This window comes from Typopeltis vanoorti, chromosome 9, assembly GCF_054136105.1.
Source record: "Typopeltis vanoorti isolate ZY-2024b chromosome 9, IOZ_Tvanoo_1.0, whole genome shotgun sequence".
Classification (NCBI taxonomy): Eukaryota; Metazoa; Arthropoda; class Arachnida; order Uropygi; family Thelyphonidae; genus Typopeltis; species Typopeltis vanoorti.
The window spans coordinates 107,438,590-107,459,010 of record NC_143557.1 but is presented as its reverse complement, the minus strand read 5'-3'; the positions used below and the strand labels follow the sequence as shown (position 1 = coordinate 107,459,010).

Genomic DNA, 20,421 nt, shown 5'->3' with positions numbered 1-20,421 from the left:
TTTACTCATACTGTTTGAAGGTTTCGATATTATTTTTACAAATTCTTTATTAATCATAAAGAAAACACTACACTTTCTTACGACTTGAAAATAGCTAACGGCTAGCCTCCGATTGCTGTGGTCAGCAGATGTAGCTGCGTATAGACTTGCTCATTAAAATTCGATATTTATGCAGTGGTGTAACAAGATTTTTTAAAATTGCAGAGTAGTTTAGCGTATAAATTAATCTTAAGTGTAAATGTTAATTTTTAAATATGTTTATTTAAATCGGTGTTGTCAAAAGTTAAATAACCATATTGGTTACAAAGTTTGGCGGGCCACATGTTACTTGTCGGCGGGCCTCGTGCAGCCCACGGTTGGATTGTGGTAGAGTGGAATTTTGTGAACTCCTATCTTATCACAATCTAACATGGGTTTCCAAACAAAAAAGGGAAATAAATACAGTAAATTGCCTCTAAGTGTAAAATAAGTATTATGTATATCAAGTGTGTTCTGTTATGAAAAGGTGAAATAAGTATATATTTTGTGCCATTCACGATTGAGGTTAAATCATCATCATCAAATTCCTGCCATGTACCCTCAAGGGGTGTACAGGATATGATAGTACTACATGAAAAAAATTACACCATTATTAATTTCCTATCTACAATTTTCCTCCAAATCAGTCTGTTACTTGTCAAGACTCCAACATTATCAGATCTTATATTTCTATTGTCTAAAGCATTTTGTACCGTATCAATCCACCTATATCTTGGTCTTCCTCTGGGTCGTTTTGCTGCCAACCTGGCAGAGAACACTTGTTTTGCTAATCTTTCCTCGCCCATTCTGTTTAAGTGACCATACCACCTAAGATTAGCTCTGCTAACGCATTCCTGGATGCTGACAATGTCAAGTTCTTTCCTAATATCCTCGTTTTTAATATGATATTGCCATTGATGCCATCTGTTCATGCCTATAATCTTTCTCAGGACTCTCATATCTGTGGTCTCTAGTCTTTGGTCAAGTGTTTTACTTTTGACCCAGCTCTCAGATCCATAAGTTAAAACTGGTTTGAACACTGTCTTGTACACAGCTAATTTAGTGTTCTGACTGATTTCCCTCTTATTCCATATGAATTTATTCAATTGACTTCCCACCATACCAGCTTTGCTGATTCTGTTGTCTATTTCTATATTTAATTTACCATCTTCAGTAAAAATCGTGCCTAAATAGCTGAAATGTTTTACTTGTTCCACAGGTTCTCCATTCACAACACAGTTGACATTTTCAATGATTCTGCCTATTTTCATTGTCTTTGTCTTTTTATTGCTGACCTTCATACCATATCTATTACAACAGCTATTCAATTTAGTCAGAGAATCTTGCAGACTTGTAGCAGATTTATTTAGAAGTATAACATCATCCGCATAAAGCAAAGAGCTGACATTAACATCTCCAATTTTGATATCATGTTTAATACCACTTTCCTTCATAATGTGATCCATATAGATAATGAATAACAGAGGGGATAATGTACATCCTTGTCTCACACCAGATTTAACATTAAACCATCTTCCTGTACTTCCTTCAATTCTAACTGCTGACTTACAACTCAAATAAAGACTAAGTATTGCTTGATATAATGCCCCATTGACACCATATAACTGAAGCGTATTGAATAGCTTCTCTCTTGGCACCTTGTCATATGCCTTTTCCAGATCGACAAAACTTAAATACAGATCTTTGTTATATTCCCATGCTTTCTCGACTATTTGTCGTAAAGTGAAGATCTGATCCTGACAGCCTCTATTTGGCCTGAATTCAGCTTGTTCTTCACCAAGCTTTTCTTCCACAATTCTTCTCAACCGTTTCTCAAATATACTTGCATAGATCTTGCCAGGAACACTCAGTAGGGAAATACCTCTGTAATTCTCATATGCAGTTTTATTTCCCTTTTTATATATGGGTACTATGAGAGCTCTATTCCAATCATCGGGAATTCGTCCCTCTGTCCAGGCTTTCTGAACTATGCAGTGCAGCCACTGTAAGACTCTTATACCACCATACTTCAGCATTTCTGGTCGAATATCATCTACTCCTGCTGCCTTTCCACATTTCAAGCCTTTGATGGCTTTTTCTACTTCTAGTATGGATATGTATTCCTGACTGCATGCCTGGTCAGTGTTTTTTACCGCTGTGCTGTCATCACTGCTTGTTTCATTTAGCAGTTTTTCAAAGTAATTACTCCATACTTCAAGGATATCTTTTTCTCCCCTTTTCATGTCACCTTTATCATCTCTAATTCCTTTTACAGCACTCTTTCCTCCATTCTTAAGCTTCTTCAACAACTTCCAGAATATTTTGCCACCTTCTTGATATTTATTTTCTATATTCTTGCCAAAGTCCTCCCATGACTTTTGTTTAGCTAGTTTTACACAGTGTTTAGCATTCTTGCATTTGTCTCTATATTCTCTAAGAGCACAAGCTGACTTATTTGACAGGAACTTTTGGTATGCTTTCTTCTTTTCCTTCACTGCCTCTTTAACTTCCTGTGTCCACCAGGGAGTTCTGATTTTTTTATCCTTACAGATAACCTCACCACATGCCTCTCTGGCAGAATCAATCAATGTTTTCTTCAGAGTTTGCCACTGAATCTCCAAGGTTTGATTCCTGTTCTCAAACTCTTTCATTTTTTCTTCAATAATCTTTATGTATTTTAGCCTACAGTTCACATCTGAGAGCTGCTCAACTTTTATTCGCTTTAAAACTTTCTTACGTGTTATTCTTTTCAATATGAAATTCAATTTTATCCTGCTCAAGACTAAATAGTGATCACTTCCAATTTCAAATCCTCTGTACACTCTGGTGTCCTGCACCAGGGAGAAAACATCACTATCAACAATAACATAGTCAATGAGACTTTTCTTATTCCTAGCCTCTTCTCTCCATGTGAATTTGTGCACAATTTTATGTTGGAACATGGTGTTAGTAATAACCAGTCCATGTCCTGAGCAGAAATCCAACAGATATTTGCCATTATTATTAGCTTTGCTCTTTTCTCCAAATTTTCCCAAAATATTTTTGTATGTCTCACAATCATTTCCTACTCTGCTATTTAGATCCCCAACAAGGACCAACCTTTCATTTTTCATTGTGTCAGTTGCTTTTTCTAAAGCCTCAAAAAATTCCTCCACTTCTACCTTAGTAGAACCTTCTGTGGGACCATAGGCACAAATAAGTCTTATTGTCCAGTTCCCCATTCTCATATTTGCCCACATTACTCTACTTGAGACTGACTGCCATTCAAGAAGATTCTCCTCGTATTTTGTGTTGAATACTATGGCTACTCCTTCTTTTCCTTGATTGTCATTGCCTGAATATAACATTTTGTATTTATTGCTCAGAAAGATCTCACCAGTTCTGGTCTTTTTTGTTTCAGTCACCCCTATTATGTCGATCTGGTACTTATCTAATTCCTCAGCTAGCTCCATTTCTTTGCCATTCAGGCTTCTTACGTTGATAGTACCGATCTTTAACTCTGGTGATGTTGAGTTGGGGTTTATTTTCAGATATGTTCCAGTAGCTGACTTTTCGCTGTTCGCCCTGGTTCCCTGGCGAAAACAACGGGGCCTTGTTTAACCGGGCGATGCCCCAGCCGGCATGAAATTTTGTCATGTTGTACCATCATTCTATATTTTGGTTTAACCAATAAGAATGCAATTTGGTCGGCTAAATCCCAAATTGCCAGCCCATCCTCGTCCGTTCAGTATCCAAGTAGATACCCAACAGGGTGCACCACGAGAAGGTGAGGATTGGACATTAGGTCAGAAGCCCTGGTCGGTTCTCCGCATTCCTTTAAAGGCTATGTGGAGGTCTCCTCTCAGTTATACAGCTTTGACCCTTAAGCACCCCCAATATTGAAAATGTAAAACATTATCAGAGCTTTATAGAATAACATGTATAAAAGAATTATAGAATGTAAGCACAAATTCAATAGTTGGGGGGGAGTCAAGTCCAAAGGTTACAGAGCCGTACGCGAGGGAGCGGCTCACCCCAAGCAAACAACGTGACATCAGCGTACGTGCGATAGCGGGGGAGAGAATGGACGCCGTGATGTAATAGCACGTGAGAGTTCGCTGAACATCGAATGGGGCAAGAAACGCCGAGAAGAAAAGAGGGAAATATAAGGGTCATGCGACCCTGAAACAAGGCTCTTTTGTTCCTGGATCTCCTGTGTGTTCATCTCTCGTGGTGGCGTAGGGTGCCAGTGCCCCGTACCGGAGGGATTTCGATTAAGGCAGTCACGGGTTTCGGCAACAGTATCTCCGCGAAGAAAAAGCAAGTCCGTCTGTCCACAGAAGGCCAGTTTCCTGTGAACCTATGATGTAATAAAGAACCATAGGGGAAGATAAGTAGACTTTGTTTGTGTTTCACTGAATATGAATGAAAGATTTGTGCCACGTTAATATGTTGTAAAAAAGGAACATTAATGCTATAGGATAAGGTTGTATTGCTATCACTTTAGAAGGATATTGAATTTAGTCTTATTGTCTGTCGATGTGTTAAAGTTCGCTTTTATATTGAATGAAATTAGGGATATGTTTAGATTGATGAATTGACAAATTATAAAGAGGTTGTGAAAGATATGAATGTTATCTTGAGTAGTCTGACAGAGCTACGGAGTTTTAGAATAACTGTGATAATAATACATAAATAATGCATTCTTACTTTAGATAGCTGCTACATAATATGTTATAAGTATAATAGTAGTGTTTGAATGTTCTATGCTTTGTATGGATCTCCCTTAAGATGAGATTTGAATTAATGTTATTAAGTGTATCTACTTTTGAGAATTAATAAACCTTGCTTTTGATTCTAACAAAGACTTTCTGTGATTTCTGGAATCCGATGCACCGCTTATAAAATATTAATGCGAACCTATGCGGGATATTAGAAACGGGTATATTTTGGCCACGTCTGCAGAGTTGATAGGTATCATTAAGTACTGTCCTGAGATTACCTCTTGGTTGTTAATATTAATAATCTAATAATCTAATAGCGCTAAGTGGCGCAACGAAACAAATAAATTTCTTGGATTTTTACAAGGGGTAAATCTCGGACACTCTGATACTCTGGTACTGCCTCGATCTCGAGGAAATTCCATTGTCCATCAGAGGTACAACGTGTTACCCGATAGAGTGTATTACGGAGATATAGCATAAAAGGTTAAAATAGTTGTGATAAGGAAGAGACGCAACACCACGTGTTTAACATGCCTGCTTTAATACCTCCATATTGTAATATTCTAGGTTAAGCATTTTTTTTTTTTATTGCAGTCTTACTCATCATATGTTTTATGGCTTTTTCTACTTCCATTATTGAAATATACTTATGAGTTTTCCTCCTTAATATTTTCTTCCTCAGTTTTAACATCTGATTTCACTTTTATTATTTCTGCTTTATTACATTTTTTCCCCTCTGAAACACATTGAAATTTTATGTAAACAGATGAAAAAAGGATGTAAGTTTTCTCAGATGCAGGGAAGGTTTCTAAACACATTTTAAAAAAATATTTGTTAAATGTTATCCATCTTGTTTCTTATTAAAATTAGCAATTAGTGCAACCAAATGGAAATTTCTTTAATTATTACTTATCCATAGGACAAATCATGTAATTCTTGTTCTGGCATCAATATGTCAATATGATAATCCAAAATGAAGAGAAAGAAAATATCAATTTAGTCCCAATAAAAACAATTATCAAATAACACTATTAGCACATGTTCAAAACAACAGCTAATAAATTATAGCTTTATCATTCTTCTCTTATGCATTTTTATAATTGAATTGTAATTCGTCCCAAACAATGATGACCATTACTTACCCTCAACACGAGCTGTAAATTCACGTTCTACTTTATGTATTATATTTTCCAAATGTGCTAAAGCTCTCATTACTTTTCCAGTATCTGTTACATTAGAAAGGGCTTCCTGAGTTTTTGACTGCCTTGAAATATAATGATCATGAAACTCTGGATATTTTTCATTAAATTCTTCACATAAATCCATATGGATTGTATATTTCTCTGAAATCAAGTAAAAATTCATTTTAAATGTTTAAATTCTTGTGGAGAGGAAAAAAGAATTAATTTATATTAAAATTTCAAAAAACTGATTATACAAAAGGAAAGGGGGTGGTCAAGAAACTAAATCTTCTCAAGATATCAGGATATTACAGAATACACTACAGGTGTAAAGAGAATGATTATATTTTTGACAATTGTCATCTGACTTCTTGTTACAAACCATATAAGAAATTGGCATCCCTTATCCGCTCCACCAAAGACCAGCCACTTCCCCTAGAAATCCCTGGGGTATACTAGGTCCCTTGCAGCTGTAAACTGTCCTACTTTGGCCAAACAGGCAGGACAGCAAATGTGAGGATTTCGGAACACAAAGACTACATCCAGTTTCACCAATACAACCACTCTCGGCTTGCAGACCATGCTCTGGATACCTGCCACAGAATACGTTGGAAGAAAGCCATGTTAGTACACTGCAGCAAATTTAAATATGAAAGACTGTTCGTGGAATCAGCCTCAGCTCTAAAAAACTTTCCAAACCTGAACAAATTTGGGTGCATGCATGAGACTGCCCCAAATTTGGGAAGCTTGCATCCCAAATTTTAGGACTCTAGGAATAACAGTAGTTTTGTCTCTTCTGCGTCATTTTCTTTTTGTAATGCCTGCATGCACATGTCATAGTTGTATTGTTCCCATGAAGATGGCAATGTGACGTTGCCGAAATATAGGAGGTATTTATTAAAGTTTCTTTTAATTAATATATTCCAGTATATGTTGTAAATTCCTTAAATAATTTAGCAGTCAATAGTTACAGGAGTAAGAATAACTTTGTTAGGAACTAAACTAAAGTTATCAGGTATGAATATGAGCATGGAACTTTACCATTTGCACCATCTGCTAAAACAAAAAAATAGTGAATATTTTCTTTTATTTACAAAAGAAAATATGATTAACCATGAAAACATTTTACCACCTTGTCATCAAAGTTGCTTTCAAGGTAGTGGAAGTGCAGTTTGAAATAAATACTCATTATGACAGACAAAAACCACTTCTCTTGAGAATGGCTAAGATATAGCAAGACATGACAAAGTTAGCTAAAGACTTAAATTCTGATTCAGAAATATAAACTTTTGCTTGGCTTATTATTATTATTATTATTATTATTATTATTATTCCGGGAAACTCCAAGGAGTCGACAGACTCATCGAGGGAGGCCCTAACATCATGTCAAGAACAACTATTCAACATTCACACAGTATCTATCATACCTTGCCTTGAACTCATTCACGGTCGTAGCACCCACAACAGACTCTGGAAGCTTATTCCACTCATTTACCACTCTCCAAGTAAAGAACCTAGCTCTAACACCCCCTTGTCAACCACGCTCTTGCCCAGCTTCCATGCATAGCCCCTAGTCCTCCCACCACCAGTCATATTTTCAAAAATATCTTCTGGATCAATCTTATAAAAACCCTTCAGTAATTTGAATGTCTCAATCATATCACCCCTCCTTTGCCTATCGTCCAATTTCTGCAACCCACAAATCTTCAACCTATTCTCATAAGGTTCATTCCACAGACCTGCTATCATCTTGGTCACTCGTCTCTGGGCCCTCTCCACTTCCTCCCCATCACGAAGAAACCCTGGTGCCCATAGCTGGGCACAGAAGTCCAGATGGGGTCTTATCAAGGCTCGATACAGAGGAACAACAACTTGTTCGTCTCTGCATGTTAAAGTATTTTTCAGAAGCCAAGTGATTTGGTGAGCTGTTTTAGCTACTTTTGCAATGTGCCCCCTAAACTTCAACTCCCTATCCACCAACACTCCCAAATCCCTGGCCTCATCAATCTCCTGGAGTATGATTCCACCAACACGATATACTGCTGCTATTCTTTTCACCCCAAAGTGCATAACCTTACACTTTGCCACATTAAATTCACATCCATTTTTCCTAGCCCAGTCCTCCAAACCATCCAAATCATCCTGTAAAATTTTGACATCTTGTGCACTCACAATTGCTCTACCCAACTTTGCATCATCAGCAAACAAGTGAACACTTCCTCTCAGATTCTTTCCAACATCATTGATGAACAAATTGAAAAGCAGTGGTCCAAGAACAGAGCCCTGTGGCACTCCACTAGTCACAAGACGTCTTTTAGACTCCACTCCTGAATAAACCACTCTTTGATATCTCTCCTTCAACCACCCTCTTATCCATCTCACCAACCCTATATCTATACCCATCTGCTCCAGTTTACTGATTAGGGTTCCATGTGGTATCCTATCAAAGGCCTTGGCAAAGTCCAGTAGTATCATTGTAAACCCATTACCCCTATCCAGTTCAGCCGTCACTGTGTTATAAAACGTGAGCAAGTTACTGAGGCATGATCTACCCTTCACAAAACCATGTTGTCCCCCATACAATATCCCATTTTCATCTATCCAATCCTGTATTCTTTTCTTGACTAATTTCTCTAAGACCTTGACAATGATTCCTGATATGCTAATCGGGCGGTAATTTACAACAGCAGTCTTGGAACCACCTTTATGCAGTGGAACTATTTTCCCCTCTTTCCACCCGCTCGGGACTAACCCAGACCCGAGACTCAAATTAAACAAAATGGTCAAGGGTACTGACAATTCTTTAGCTGCTTCTCGTACAACACGAGCTGGTATACCATCCAATCCCACAGATGTATTGACATTGAGGTTATGCAATAGACTACTCACCTCCACTTCATTAACCACAATTCCCGTATAATCTACTGGTTTATTCGTTTCTGCAATGTCACCACCTGGATGATATACTTTTGCAAAGTGCTCACTCAGTAACTCAACTATCTCAACTGATTCAGTTACCTCCCTACCATCAGCATTCTTTAAAATCAATCTGCCATGTACATTTTTCCTTTTACTTGCTACATATCTAAAAAACTGTTTAGGATTCTCTTTAGCCTGCATGGCCAATGTTCTTTCGTAATCCTTTTTTGCTTTTCTTACCACACTCGTCACCCTTCTGGCCTGCGCTTTATACCGTTCATGTGCCTGCCGGTCACCCTTCTCCTTAAATTCCCTCCATAGTTGTTTCTTTTTTTGCAACTGAAGCTTAATGGTGTTATTCATCCATTTAACCCCTACTTGATTTATTATTCGGACTCTAGGTATACAGTCAGCCATTGCTTCATGCAAGCACTTCTTAACTACCTCCCATGTACTATCAATTTCTAGTCCTTGCAGTTGTACATGCCATGGCACTGAGCCAATCAAACTCCTAAGCATGTCATACTTTCCAGCCCGATAATTCCACATGTACCCTGTCTTAATTGAAAATTCTACACCTTTAGCCACCTCCCAAGTTAAGACCCTATGATCACTCTCACCGATTGGTGGCAATGTGGTCATATTTGTTACAGCCAAATCCTCAGATGTAATTACTAGGTCAAGCACTCTCTGACCCCTAGTATTTTCCATTACATGCTGTCGCAGATAGTTATCCCTTAATAACCGCATAAAATCCAGTTCCTTCCTCCCGTGTGTCCTCTCCTCACTCCAATCAATGCGACCATAGTTGAAATCCCCCATAATAATCACCCTCCTTCCACCCATTTCTTCTATTTGCTTGTGCATACTGTCACCACCATCTTTTCCATCACCTGGTCTATAGCAGCACCCAATTGTATATTTAGTTCTGCTAGCCACAATCTCACACCAAATGGCCTCAAATGTGCTCTTTTCTCTATCCTGCAATTCAACTTCTATTCTCCTTGGCTGGAGCTCATCAGCTATCATCAACAATACTCCTCCCCCCATTTTATTCTCTCTGTCATTCCTGAACACACTATACCCATCACATTCAATCCCACTAGTTATATCATCTACAGTCAGCCATGATTCACTAATACCAATAGCCTGTGGTCTGGAAGTGCCAACCATGGCCAGAAACTCTTCCTTCTTGTTCCTAATACTCCTAGTATTAGTGTACATGAATTTAAGACCCCCATTAGCCCCAACCCTACCTTGATGCCTTATATTAACTATCCCACTCAGATTTGTTGTCCTTATTTGCTCTGGCATATTATATTCATTCTTACGTTCAACTGCCTCCATAAGGACGGTATCTCTACTCCCCCCCCCTAACAAATCTAGTTTCCCTGAATTTGCACATCCACTACATTCAGCAACACTTTCTCAAGTCTTCTTACACCGTAACCATTCAAATGCAAGCCATCCATCTTATATAGATCCTTTCGCCCATCAAACTCACTCCACACATCCATAAATTCGACACCACTCGTCATACATAACCCACGCATAAAGTCATTCGCAATTATAGCCCTCCTTTTAAACATTTCACTGTCATACCGTGGCAAAAGACTAATCATTCTAACTCTCTCACTCTTTTCTTTTGCTACCTCAAACAATTCATTCAGGTCTTCTATCATTTCCATTTTATCTCCTTTCAAATCATTCGTACCTGCCACAACAATCATTTCTTTCACCCTTTCCTTTTGCTCTCTAATAGACGCAGTTACGTCCTTTATGGTCGCACCAGGTTGGTACGATTTTGTCAAATCCTCTACTAACACACCTCGTACTAACGAGTCTCCATACAGCACTCTATCCTTCATTTTGTTCATGTTCACATTCATACGTCTATTTTTCCTGTCATACCTTTTATTATTGGTTGGTTCATTCAGTCTACTTTTGTTCATGCAATATAGCTGCTGTTTTGCTCTTTCTATCGCACTATTCAACAACGCGATCTCACTCAATGCATCTATCTCATCTTTTTTGTTCTCTGAGAAACTATTTATACTATCATTCACACTTTCTACATTCACACTCTCACAATTTTCATGTACAACCTTGCCGTTTCTTGTCATATCCCTATTTCCTTCATTCTGAAGGTTGACAAAAATATCACACTCACGATCCGAAATACACTTCAATTCCTCATTCTCCCTACATTTTCTACACACATTCAATCCTTTATTATCATCTAACCACACTCCGACCGCACTCCGCAAAGCGTACATTTCACAGCTAGTACACTGACTCATTTCTTTTATGCTACCGTTCTTTGATAACGATGGCAAACCTTCATTACTGGCCGCCATTTTCCTTCGCACAGGTGCCATCCTTATTTGCAACGTGTTTTGTCAAATTATACGTTATAACACACCAAAATTAGACGCACTAAAATACGCAAGGCAAACAAAACAAAACTACACAATATTAAGTAATTTGTATCGATAACTGAAAATGATACTTATCTTATCTGGAGCTTGCACGAACACTACACATTACGAATTCATCTAGCGGCGACTTCCCGACATAGATTATGTTATAAAACACTTTAGTACACTAACCACGCTAATAAAGCTCCAATAATATACCAAAATTACACACTTAAGTCCATTAAATTGAATCCAAAACACCAATAAATCAACAAAAATCACAAATCTCTCAGGAGCTCTCCGATAGCACGTCCGTTCACCAGGAGCAGCACCAGCCTACAAATGTAGGCTGGTGCTGCTCCTGCTGTTGTTCAATGCAAAATTACACCTACAAGAAACTGCACAGCTAATTCAGTGGCTTTTGCAGTACTATGAAGAAAACAAATAGCAAGTGTTCTATTCACAGTACTAAGGAGAAAGCAAATAGCTTAATCCCCCAACAGGAGGTGCAGACTCTATATCTGTGATATAAGCATAAACTCAAACCTGTGACATTATGAAATGACAAATCACATTCTTAACCTGCAAAGCAATACCTACCTATAATTAAAAGCCAGAATATAACTGCATATTAAATTGGATCCTTCTGAAGGTCTTTATCTTAGCCAGTGATAGTGAGCCTTTATTAAGCAATTATGAGATTACTAAAGATAGACTAACCAAAATGACATCTTAAAATGTTAAAAATAGAAAAACCACAAGCACATATAAATGTAGGCTGGTGCTGCTCCTGCTGTTGTTCAATGCAAAATTACACCTACAAGAAACTGCACAGCTAATTCAGTGGCTTTTGCAGTACTATGAAGAAAACAAATAGCAAGTGTTCTATTCACAGTACTAAGGAGAAAGCAAATAGCTTAATCCCCCAACAGGAGGTGCAGACTCTATATCTGTGATATAAGCATAAACTCAAACCTGTGACATGTACAATTCTTTACTTGAAAGCCATGGGTTGGTAGATCATTTCAATGTTGAATTAAAATAAACATCATACTTATCAGAAGCCCAAAGTGACTTAAAAATTACCATTTTGGTCTCAAGAGCACATTGTTCCCAACTTATAAGTTTATTCATCAACAGTACTGTTTCTTGTACATGGAATAATCATTAAAAAGTAGTAATTCTATTAATCTACATTTTTCTATTGAAAAAATCAAAATCCATTTTTCATAGTACTCTTATAGTATTCATAGCATTCAGTAAGCTAAAATACAAGGAACTTTATAAAACTCTAGGTGAAACATGATTAACAACAAAGTGAGATGGTAGAAAACTTATTACATTTGAAAGAAAACTATTGAGAGAGATTTTTGGATCAACTTATAATAAGAATACTGGACTGCATGAATGAAGACATGATGAGGAACTACAAAATCTGTTTCAAAGACAACATTCTACCATTTATAAGTAAGAGAAACGAGTGGCTAGTCTATGTTAGGAGGACAGATGGCCAGTTGATCAAATAAGTGCTTACAAATAAAACTGGCAAGAAAAGACCTGCAGGAAAACCCCAAGTATGATGGATGAATGAGATAATAAAAGACTTAACACAGCTGAAACACTTTACTCTGGATGAGGCCTATGATAGAGGCAGATGGAGAAATGTAGCAGACCTTAAAAGTCCATTAAGCTGTTAAAAAAGAGAAGATAATTTATTTTGCATTTTTGAAAATTATGGAGACAACTACCGTGTTTGAATAAAAACTTTAGTTTAATATAACTAAAATTTTATTTCAGTTATATTAAATTTTATTTTAATATAACTTTAGTTTAATATAACTAAAGTTATATTAAACTAAAGTTTGTATTCAAACACGGTAGTTGTCTCCATAATTTTCAAAAATGCATTTGGATCACTGTGTAAGCCTAAAAGAAAAGAGAAGATAATTTAAGAATGTTTAGCATGTTGATTGGATTTTAATGGTATAGATGCAAACACAAATTGATAAGAAAATAACTATTTATCGACTTAATTGCTAATATTTTGCTGGTATTCTATCCAGAATCTTCAGAGCGCACAAACAAAGTTTGTTACAATCGCAATTCGGTGTAACAGTGGGACTAGTATGAGCAATTGTAGCATGCAACACAAAAACTGAAGTCCTAATTAGGCGCAATCTAACTTGAAAAAAAAATAAAATAAACAGAGAGAAAGCACATATTAATTTGGTCTTAGGATAACTGTCTCCCAAATCTTTGGTAGATTTATACAGCCATACTTGTTGAGGTTGTATAAACCTACCAAAGATTTGGGAGACAGTCATCCTAAGACCAAATTAATACGTGCTTTCTCTCTCATTTTTTTTTCTAACTTAGATGGTGCCTAATTAGGACTTTAGTCTTTGTGTTGCACATTACAATTGCTCATACTAGTCCCACAGTTACACCAGATTGCAGTACAGTAACAAACTTTGTTTGTGTGCTCTGAAGACGCTGGATAGAATACCAGCAAAATATTAGCAATTAAGTCAATAAATAGTTATTTTCTTATCAATCTGTGTTCGCATCTATACCATTAAAATCCAATCAACATGTGCAATGAACATATAAACCTTTCCACACAATGTTTAGCATGTTTGGTAATGTTTTGCATTATAATGCAAAATTGTTAACAGGCAACTAGTAATTATGCGGTAACTGTGTTGTATCTGATACATCTTCCATGAGGATACACACATCTGACCTCAATTATATGACCTTCAAATGAACAAATTTTCAATTAACCAACCTTTGAATGGATTAGCGTGTCAACTAATAACATCTGGTGCTGTGCCAGATGCTATTTGCCAAACCTCTGATCAACCTTTGATCAATTGACAAATTGCTTTACCACTATGAATGAATAATTGAAGGATTACTGTAACTGCTTTTATAGAGAAAAATTAATAAATTTCATCTTATCTCTGAAGAAATGAGACAACAGACTTTTTAATTTCAGTCCAAGAGAAAAATTAAAAGCCATTCACAGAAAATTCAGTTAAAATAAAAAAAAGTTTAAGAAAGAATTTATACCTAACAAACTGAAAAGTAAATAACTCAGAAAATCAAGTACTACTTTTCGATTCATGTTAAGGAAAAATTCCTTCTTAAATTTCAATTAAACGAGTTTTTCTTAAATTAATTAAATCATTAAGTAGTACAGTTACTTCAAGGTTGAATTCATTCCTTAAGAACTGTCGAGAAAATTCATGGTAACTTTTGCACATAAAAGGAAATAAAAAAATATATATTCATACATACTTACTCATCCGTGCTTTTCTTTCACATGTTGTTAGCTTCATATTCTTAGTGTATTCAGGAAAGAAATAGCAGCCATATGTAATGATCTCTATACATAGAGAGTCTACTAGTTCTGTTATTTTTTTTACTTTATGATACTCACTTGTGCCTTTAGCAGGAAATAAACGTGACATGTTTCCTAAAAGCATAATAAGCATATTCATATTGGCTCCTGAAATTTTTCACATTTTAATTGAAGTTTAAAAAGAAACAAAAAAAATCTTAAAATAAATGATATGTGTATCTGAGGATAGCTTATGAAGTTCATATCATATGCAAGACTATACCATAAAATTTCACATAGATTAAGTAAAATTCTTTAGATGCCTATGTAGAAAGCATAAAAGGCCCAAATTTTTTTTATATATTTTACTTCTTTTTTTTTTTTTTTGTAATCTCTAGTGTATATATAAACAGCTATTGCTTGAAAAAATTGAAAAAAATCAATAATTAATTCTAAGTGATGCTTAGAAAAATTTAACCATCAGAATCTAGCATATGATTCCAAATCTAAACATGCTGGATATGCATCAGTGCAAATAAATGATCTCTAGATATCTGTTAATTAAAAGCTAATTATATATTCAGGATTACAATATCTGTAGTAGCAATGTCATCATCAGTGATGGATATGCCCATTGAAGATAGAAAGACCTTGATAGAAAAGATTTCTAAAATATTCAACAAGGTATGATTGAACAAAGTGGTTAAAATGCTAGAATTAAGATTCAGAAATTTAACCATCAGAATCTAGCATATGATTCCAAATCTAAACATGCTGGATATGCATCAGTGCAAATAAATGATCTCTAGATATCTGTTAATTAAAAGCTAATTATATATTCAGGATTACAATATCTGTAGTAGCAATGTCATCATCAGTGATGGATATGCCCATTGAAGATAGAAAGACCTTGATAGAAAAGATTTCTAAAATATTCAACAAGGTATGATTGAACAAAGTGGTTAAAATGCTAGAATTAAGATTCAGAAAAGATAAGTCAACTTGGTGATGAAATGCCATGAATAAACTGATATATGCAGAATCTAGTACAAATAGGAAAGGATGTATTTATATGTACAATCTGTGTGTGTGCACAAAAATACGCATTAATGCTCTGATAGGACAGTTAATCCTATTTGCATAGCGTACCATGGATATCAATTGCATGTGTTCTACTGCCTAGTTTGTATGTTTCATAGGATGAAAAATCCAAGTTTCCAGGAGTAAAAAAACCTTGTCACCTCTGTATAAAATAAGTAAACTCATTATCACTTGAAAAATGCTTATAAAGGTTTTTCATGTTGTCCCAGATAAGATTCAAACCCAAGTCTTTCCAACCAAAGGGAATCACCTAAACTGACTGAGTTACTGAAGTTCCTATTACACAACACAGAGATAGATTTGGGAGTCAGTATTAATGAGCATTAATGATTTTTAAATAAGGCAATTTAATTTATATAATTTGTAAAGTTATGTCTAAGATTATATTTGCTGGGCAACAAACAAGCAAAAACAGGTGTATTTTCCAGGAGCCAAATTAGTGAGACAACTGAAGAGCTCTCTCTCTCTATATATATATATCACAATAAGCTATATGTAAGTAGGAGTGGGCGATAAGACTGTGTTGGTTGGATATAACAGCAAATATAAATAAATAATTTGAAAGGAGATAAGTATGGTATGAAAGAAACTATGATAAATATGAAAGAGACGTTCAGTAAGGCAAAAAAAAAAAAAGGGCAATGGAACCAAGATGGTGAGCATCTTGTCACTATACAACAGGAATGAGTTCAGGCACAGAACTGTGATTGTGAGTGATTCAGTTCACAGAATGTAGGAGATATAGTGTGAAGTAAGTAGATCAATGTGATGATTTTGGTAAACCAAATGAATATAACCAAACCATTCGCCTGTAATCAAGATAGAGTGCACTTGAATGAGTTTAGTAATGGTTCTTGGAGAAAGTGTTGTTCAATGAAAGAGTGAATAATGAATAGTCAGGGAAACTACACGCACCTGGAAGGTTCATTAAAGCATGAAGAATGTATTAATTAAGCTGCTAACATGATGCAAAAAAATACTTTATCATAGCTTCTCTTCCTGGAAGGGAATTTTCTATCCTGCTAAACTGGCCAGAAGAACACACATAATATACAGACAGCAGACAGGATTTACTACTATCAGGTTAAGTGGCCTGTCACCACTGAACCTGACATAAAAAGAAAGGAAGGATGAGATGGAATGGGAAACAGGAAGTGAGTGAGAGAGAGAGAGAAAGACAGTATATTTGAATGGCACCAGGAATCGTAGAACTAGTTTTATCAAGAAAGAAATGTTAAAATACTAGAAATATGGTAAAGGATTTGGTGCAGGATCAACTTCAGCACATTCTGTTTAATCAGATTTTAAGCAATAATTCAAGGGGAAGCCTACATACTATGAAGATCCATCACTTTCTTTATCACCGAAACTAAAACAGTTCTGCAGATTTTAACTAGAGTTCAAGTTTAGAGGAGGATATTGCTAAGGTTGCCAAAGTAGCTTATAGGATTACAGTCATATAACACATTAGTTTCGAGTGACCACCTAATTCATTGCCTTTTTTTAAAGATGCATGTAATGGTTTAATAACATTTTTAAAAATGTCATATAGAGTATATGCACAAATGACATAAATAAAGCATTTATACGTCACATACACAATCAAAATATTTTGAATAACTTTTGCAAATGAAAAAAGTTATTCGAAAAAGCTTGGCTTAAGGGCACATGTGCCAACCAGTTTGATTGTCTGTCTACACCATTACAAGCTTTTCCATTTCAGCAATAAGACTGTAATGTTTACAGGCAAATGTAGTATTAACCAGTGTAGTACTTTTCACTTCACTAAGGCAACTCCTTTATCTTTGTTTTTAACAACTATAACAACAGTAGTGAAATGAAAGTTTAGCCTGCAGCCTATCTCAGTGTTCAAAACAGATCATCACTAAATTTAATAACTTTAATCCTGGTATGTAATGTAATAGGATATACATCTTCTTTTCACTGGAAGCAACAGCGTCCTTACTTTGAATTTTATCTGCCATTATTAACAGCAATAAAATAAAATAATACAGTTGACCCTCGAACAACATGGGTTTGAACAGAGTGGGTCCACTTATATGTCGATTTTTTTTTTTTCGATAAATATATTGGAAAATGTTTTGGAGATTTGTGACAATTTGAAAAAAAAAAAAAAAACTTACAGATGAACTGCATGGCCTAGAAATATCAAAACATTTAAGAAAAAGTTAGGTATGGCATGAATGCATAAAATATATGTAGATACTAGTCTATTTTATTGTTTACTACTATAAAATATACACAATTATAAAAAGTCAAAATTTATCAAAACTTACAGACCATACATGGTGCATTCGCAGTCAAAAGAAATGTAAGCAAACATAAAGATGTAGTTAAATCATAACTGCATAAAATTAACTGTTATTAATTATTATAAAATAAAAATTTTATAACAATTCATTCCTATAATAATTCATTCATATAAGCTAGAATAAATTTAGTTTAATCCTTTATCCAAGTGTGAGCAAAACAAAGTTTGTGCCTGAAAGTATCTTCAGGACTGGGGTAAGGTGGTACAACACCAGGAAACTCGATGCAAAGGTGGAGCAAGCCAACATCACTCCTATCTCAGTATCTCCCATAATGCAAAACACATCTCCTTGCAGATATGTATAATGTTATGCATTATGGGAAGGGCCACTATCCAGACTAGTTTCAACCTTTATTGAGGTCTCTTCAGTGGGAGCCAGGCCCAAGTGGAGATACCAGGCAGAAGCATTAGCAAGGTCATCTCCACCTATAGGAGTTGCCAAATGGTGTGCCACCTTTTTATTAAATTACTCTGGATTTAGAGAAAGATGTTGAAAGTTTATTTTTCACTTGGTTAGACTATAATAAATTTAGTTTAATCCTTTATCCAAGTGTGAGCAAACAAAGTTTGCGCCTGAAAGTATCTTCAGGATATTGACAAGGTGTTGTACCACCTTACTTCAGGATACTGACAAGGTGTTGTACCACCTTACCCCAGTCCTGAAGATACTTTCAGGTGCAAACTTTGTTTGCTCACACTTGGATAAAGGATTAAACTAAATTTATTATAGTCTAACCAAGTGAAAAATAAACTTTCAACATATAAGCTAGGCTACTGCAAAGCAATCATATTGATTACACTAGGCTACCATAAAGCAATCATACCACTGCTTCTTCATTATTAATGCATGAATCGTTATACCTGCAAATAAATATGAATTTCTTTTGCACATTATCTTTTCATTTCTAGTATTAATAACACATACAACATCTACAGTGTTTTGTATCATATAAGACAACATTGATGTAGGTACTGACAAACAGATGATTCAGCTTATAAATAGATAAACTTATGGTATCAATAAATACAGTATAGTACTGTAAATGCATTTTCTCTTCCTTATGATTTTTTTATTAACATTTTCTTTTCTCTAGCTTACTTTATTGTAAGATTGTCCTGATTACATTCTCGCATAGACCCACACTTTACCATGTAGGCATTCGAAACTGAAATCCCTACAGAATAGGTTGGATACTCCTTATTCCAGGAGAGTGTTATGTCTGTAGAAGTGTGTGTTCACTGGGCTGGTTTGCCTGTTCTGAGGAACGAAAAACCCGAGTTTCGGGGTGAAAAAACCCTCTACCTCCATATGAGACCGACTAAACTCACCTTTAGTTGAAAGAGATCAGATAAAGGTTCCTCTCGTCACTGACGGGAATCGACCCCAGGTCTTTCCGACCAAAGGACTTCGCCTATACCGACTGAGCTACGGAGGCTCATTGTAAGATTACAGTATAAAATACATATAACATATAAAATATATGTTAATGAACTGTTTATGTTATTGGTAAGGTTTCCAGTCAACAGTAGTCTATTAGTAGTTAAATCTTTGGGAGTCAAAAGTTATACGCAGATTTTCAACTGTTCGGGGAGGGGAGGTCAGCCCCTTAACTCCACATTGTTGAAGGGTTGACTGTAGTTATAATCATCTTATAATTTTCAGTGAAACACCAAAACAGACAGAAATGTAGTGGGCAATGACATCAAAAACAACAGTTCACTAAAACTGGGTATTGGTTGATCTATGAGAGCATCATTTCACGAAAACCATTGTAATAAGCATATGCAGTATCATATAATTTGGCTGCTCAAAGGCATAGTATAAGTGGATTGTCTCCTGTCGTAAAGCAAAGTGTTGCAAGCAGGGCATTACTGTACTTAGTTATTGAAGAACACACTAACAAGCAGAGATAAGGAAGTTATCATTCCTCTTTATAAGGTCTTGATACATCCACATCTGGATTACTGTGCACAGGGCTAATCATCTGGGATTTTTGGTGATAAGGAAGTAGTGGAAAGGAGTCAGAGGCAATCGACCAAGATGATGAATCATCTACAGCAGGGTTTCTCAAACTGTGTTCCGCGAGAAGTTCTGAAATTTGTCATTTTAGTTTTCTAAGCATTTTTCACGAATAAATATTTTATAGTAAAAATATTCCGAGGAGGATAATATTCGTGAATATGTCGAAAAGCTCAGACCCAGAACACTTAATAACATCTGTGTATCGTTAATTTTCACACATAGAAAGCCTTTCAACATTTGGGAAAGGGAATAGCACTGTTTATGACGGGTCATAAAAATTGCCTGCAAGCGGATTATAACAGTGATGGCATATCCTCTGTTCTCAAAAATGAAGGAAATGCCATCTATGTAGCAAATGTCAGTGACCAAGCAGCATATTTTTAA

At 35.8% G+C, this 20,421-nt stretch overlaps 1 protein-coding gene across 2 annotated transcripts in view; it reads right to left on the bottom strand.

Annotated features, from left to right (window-relative positions):
• The window catches only part of LOC150103396 (ganglioside-induced differentiation-associated protein 1-like), a 70,439-nt gene that overhangs the window by 14,782 nt on the left and 35,236 nt on the right, over positions 1 to 20,421 (bottom strand). For both annotated transcript variants that reach the window (XM_090397624.1, XM_090397625.1), the window contains exons 3-4: positions 14,543 to 14,716; positions 5,864 to 6,064 (exon numbers count right to left, since the gene is read on the bottom strand). In XM_090397624.1, coding sequence (XP_090253750.1) covers positions 5,864 to 6,064; positions 14,543 to 14,716 — 375 coding nt within the window. The remainder of the gene's footprint in view (positions 1 to 5,863; positions 6,065 to 14,542; positions 14,717 to 20,421) is intronic.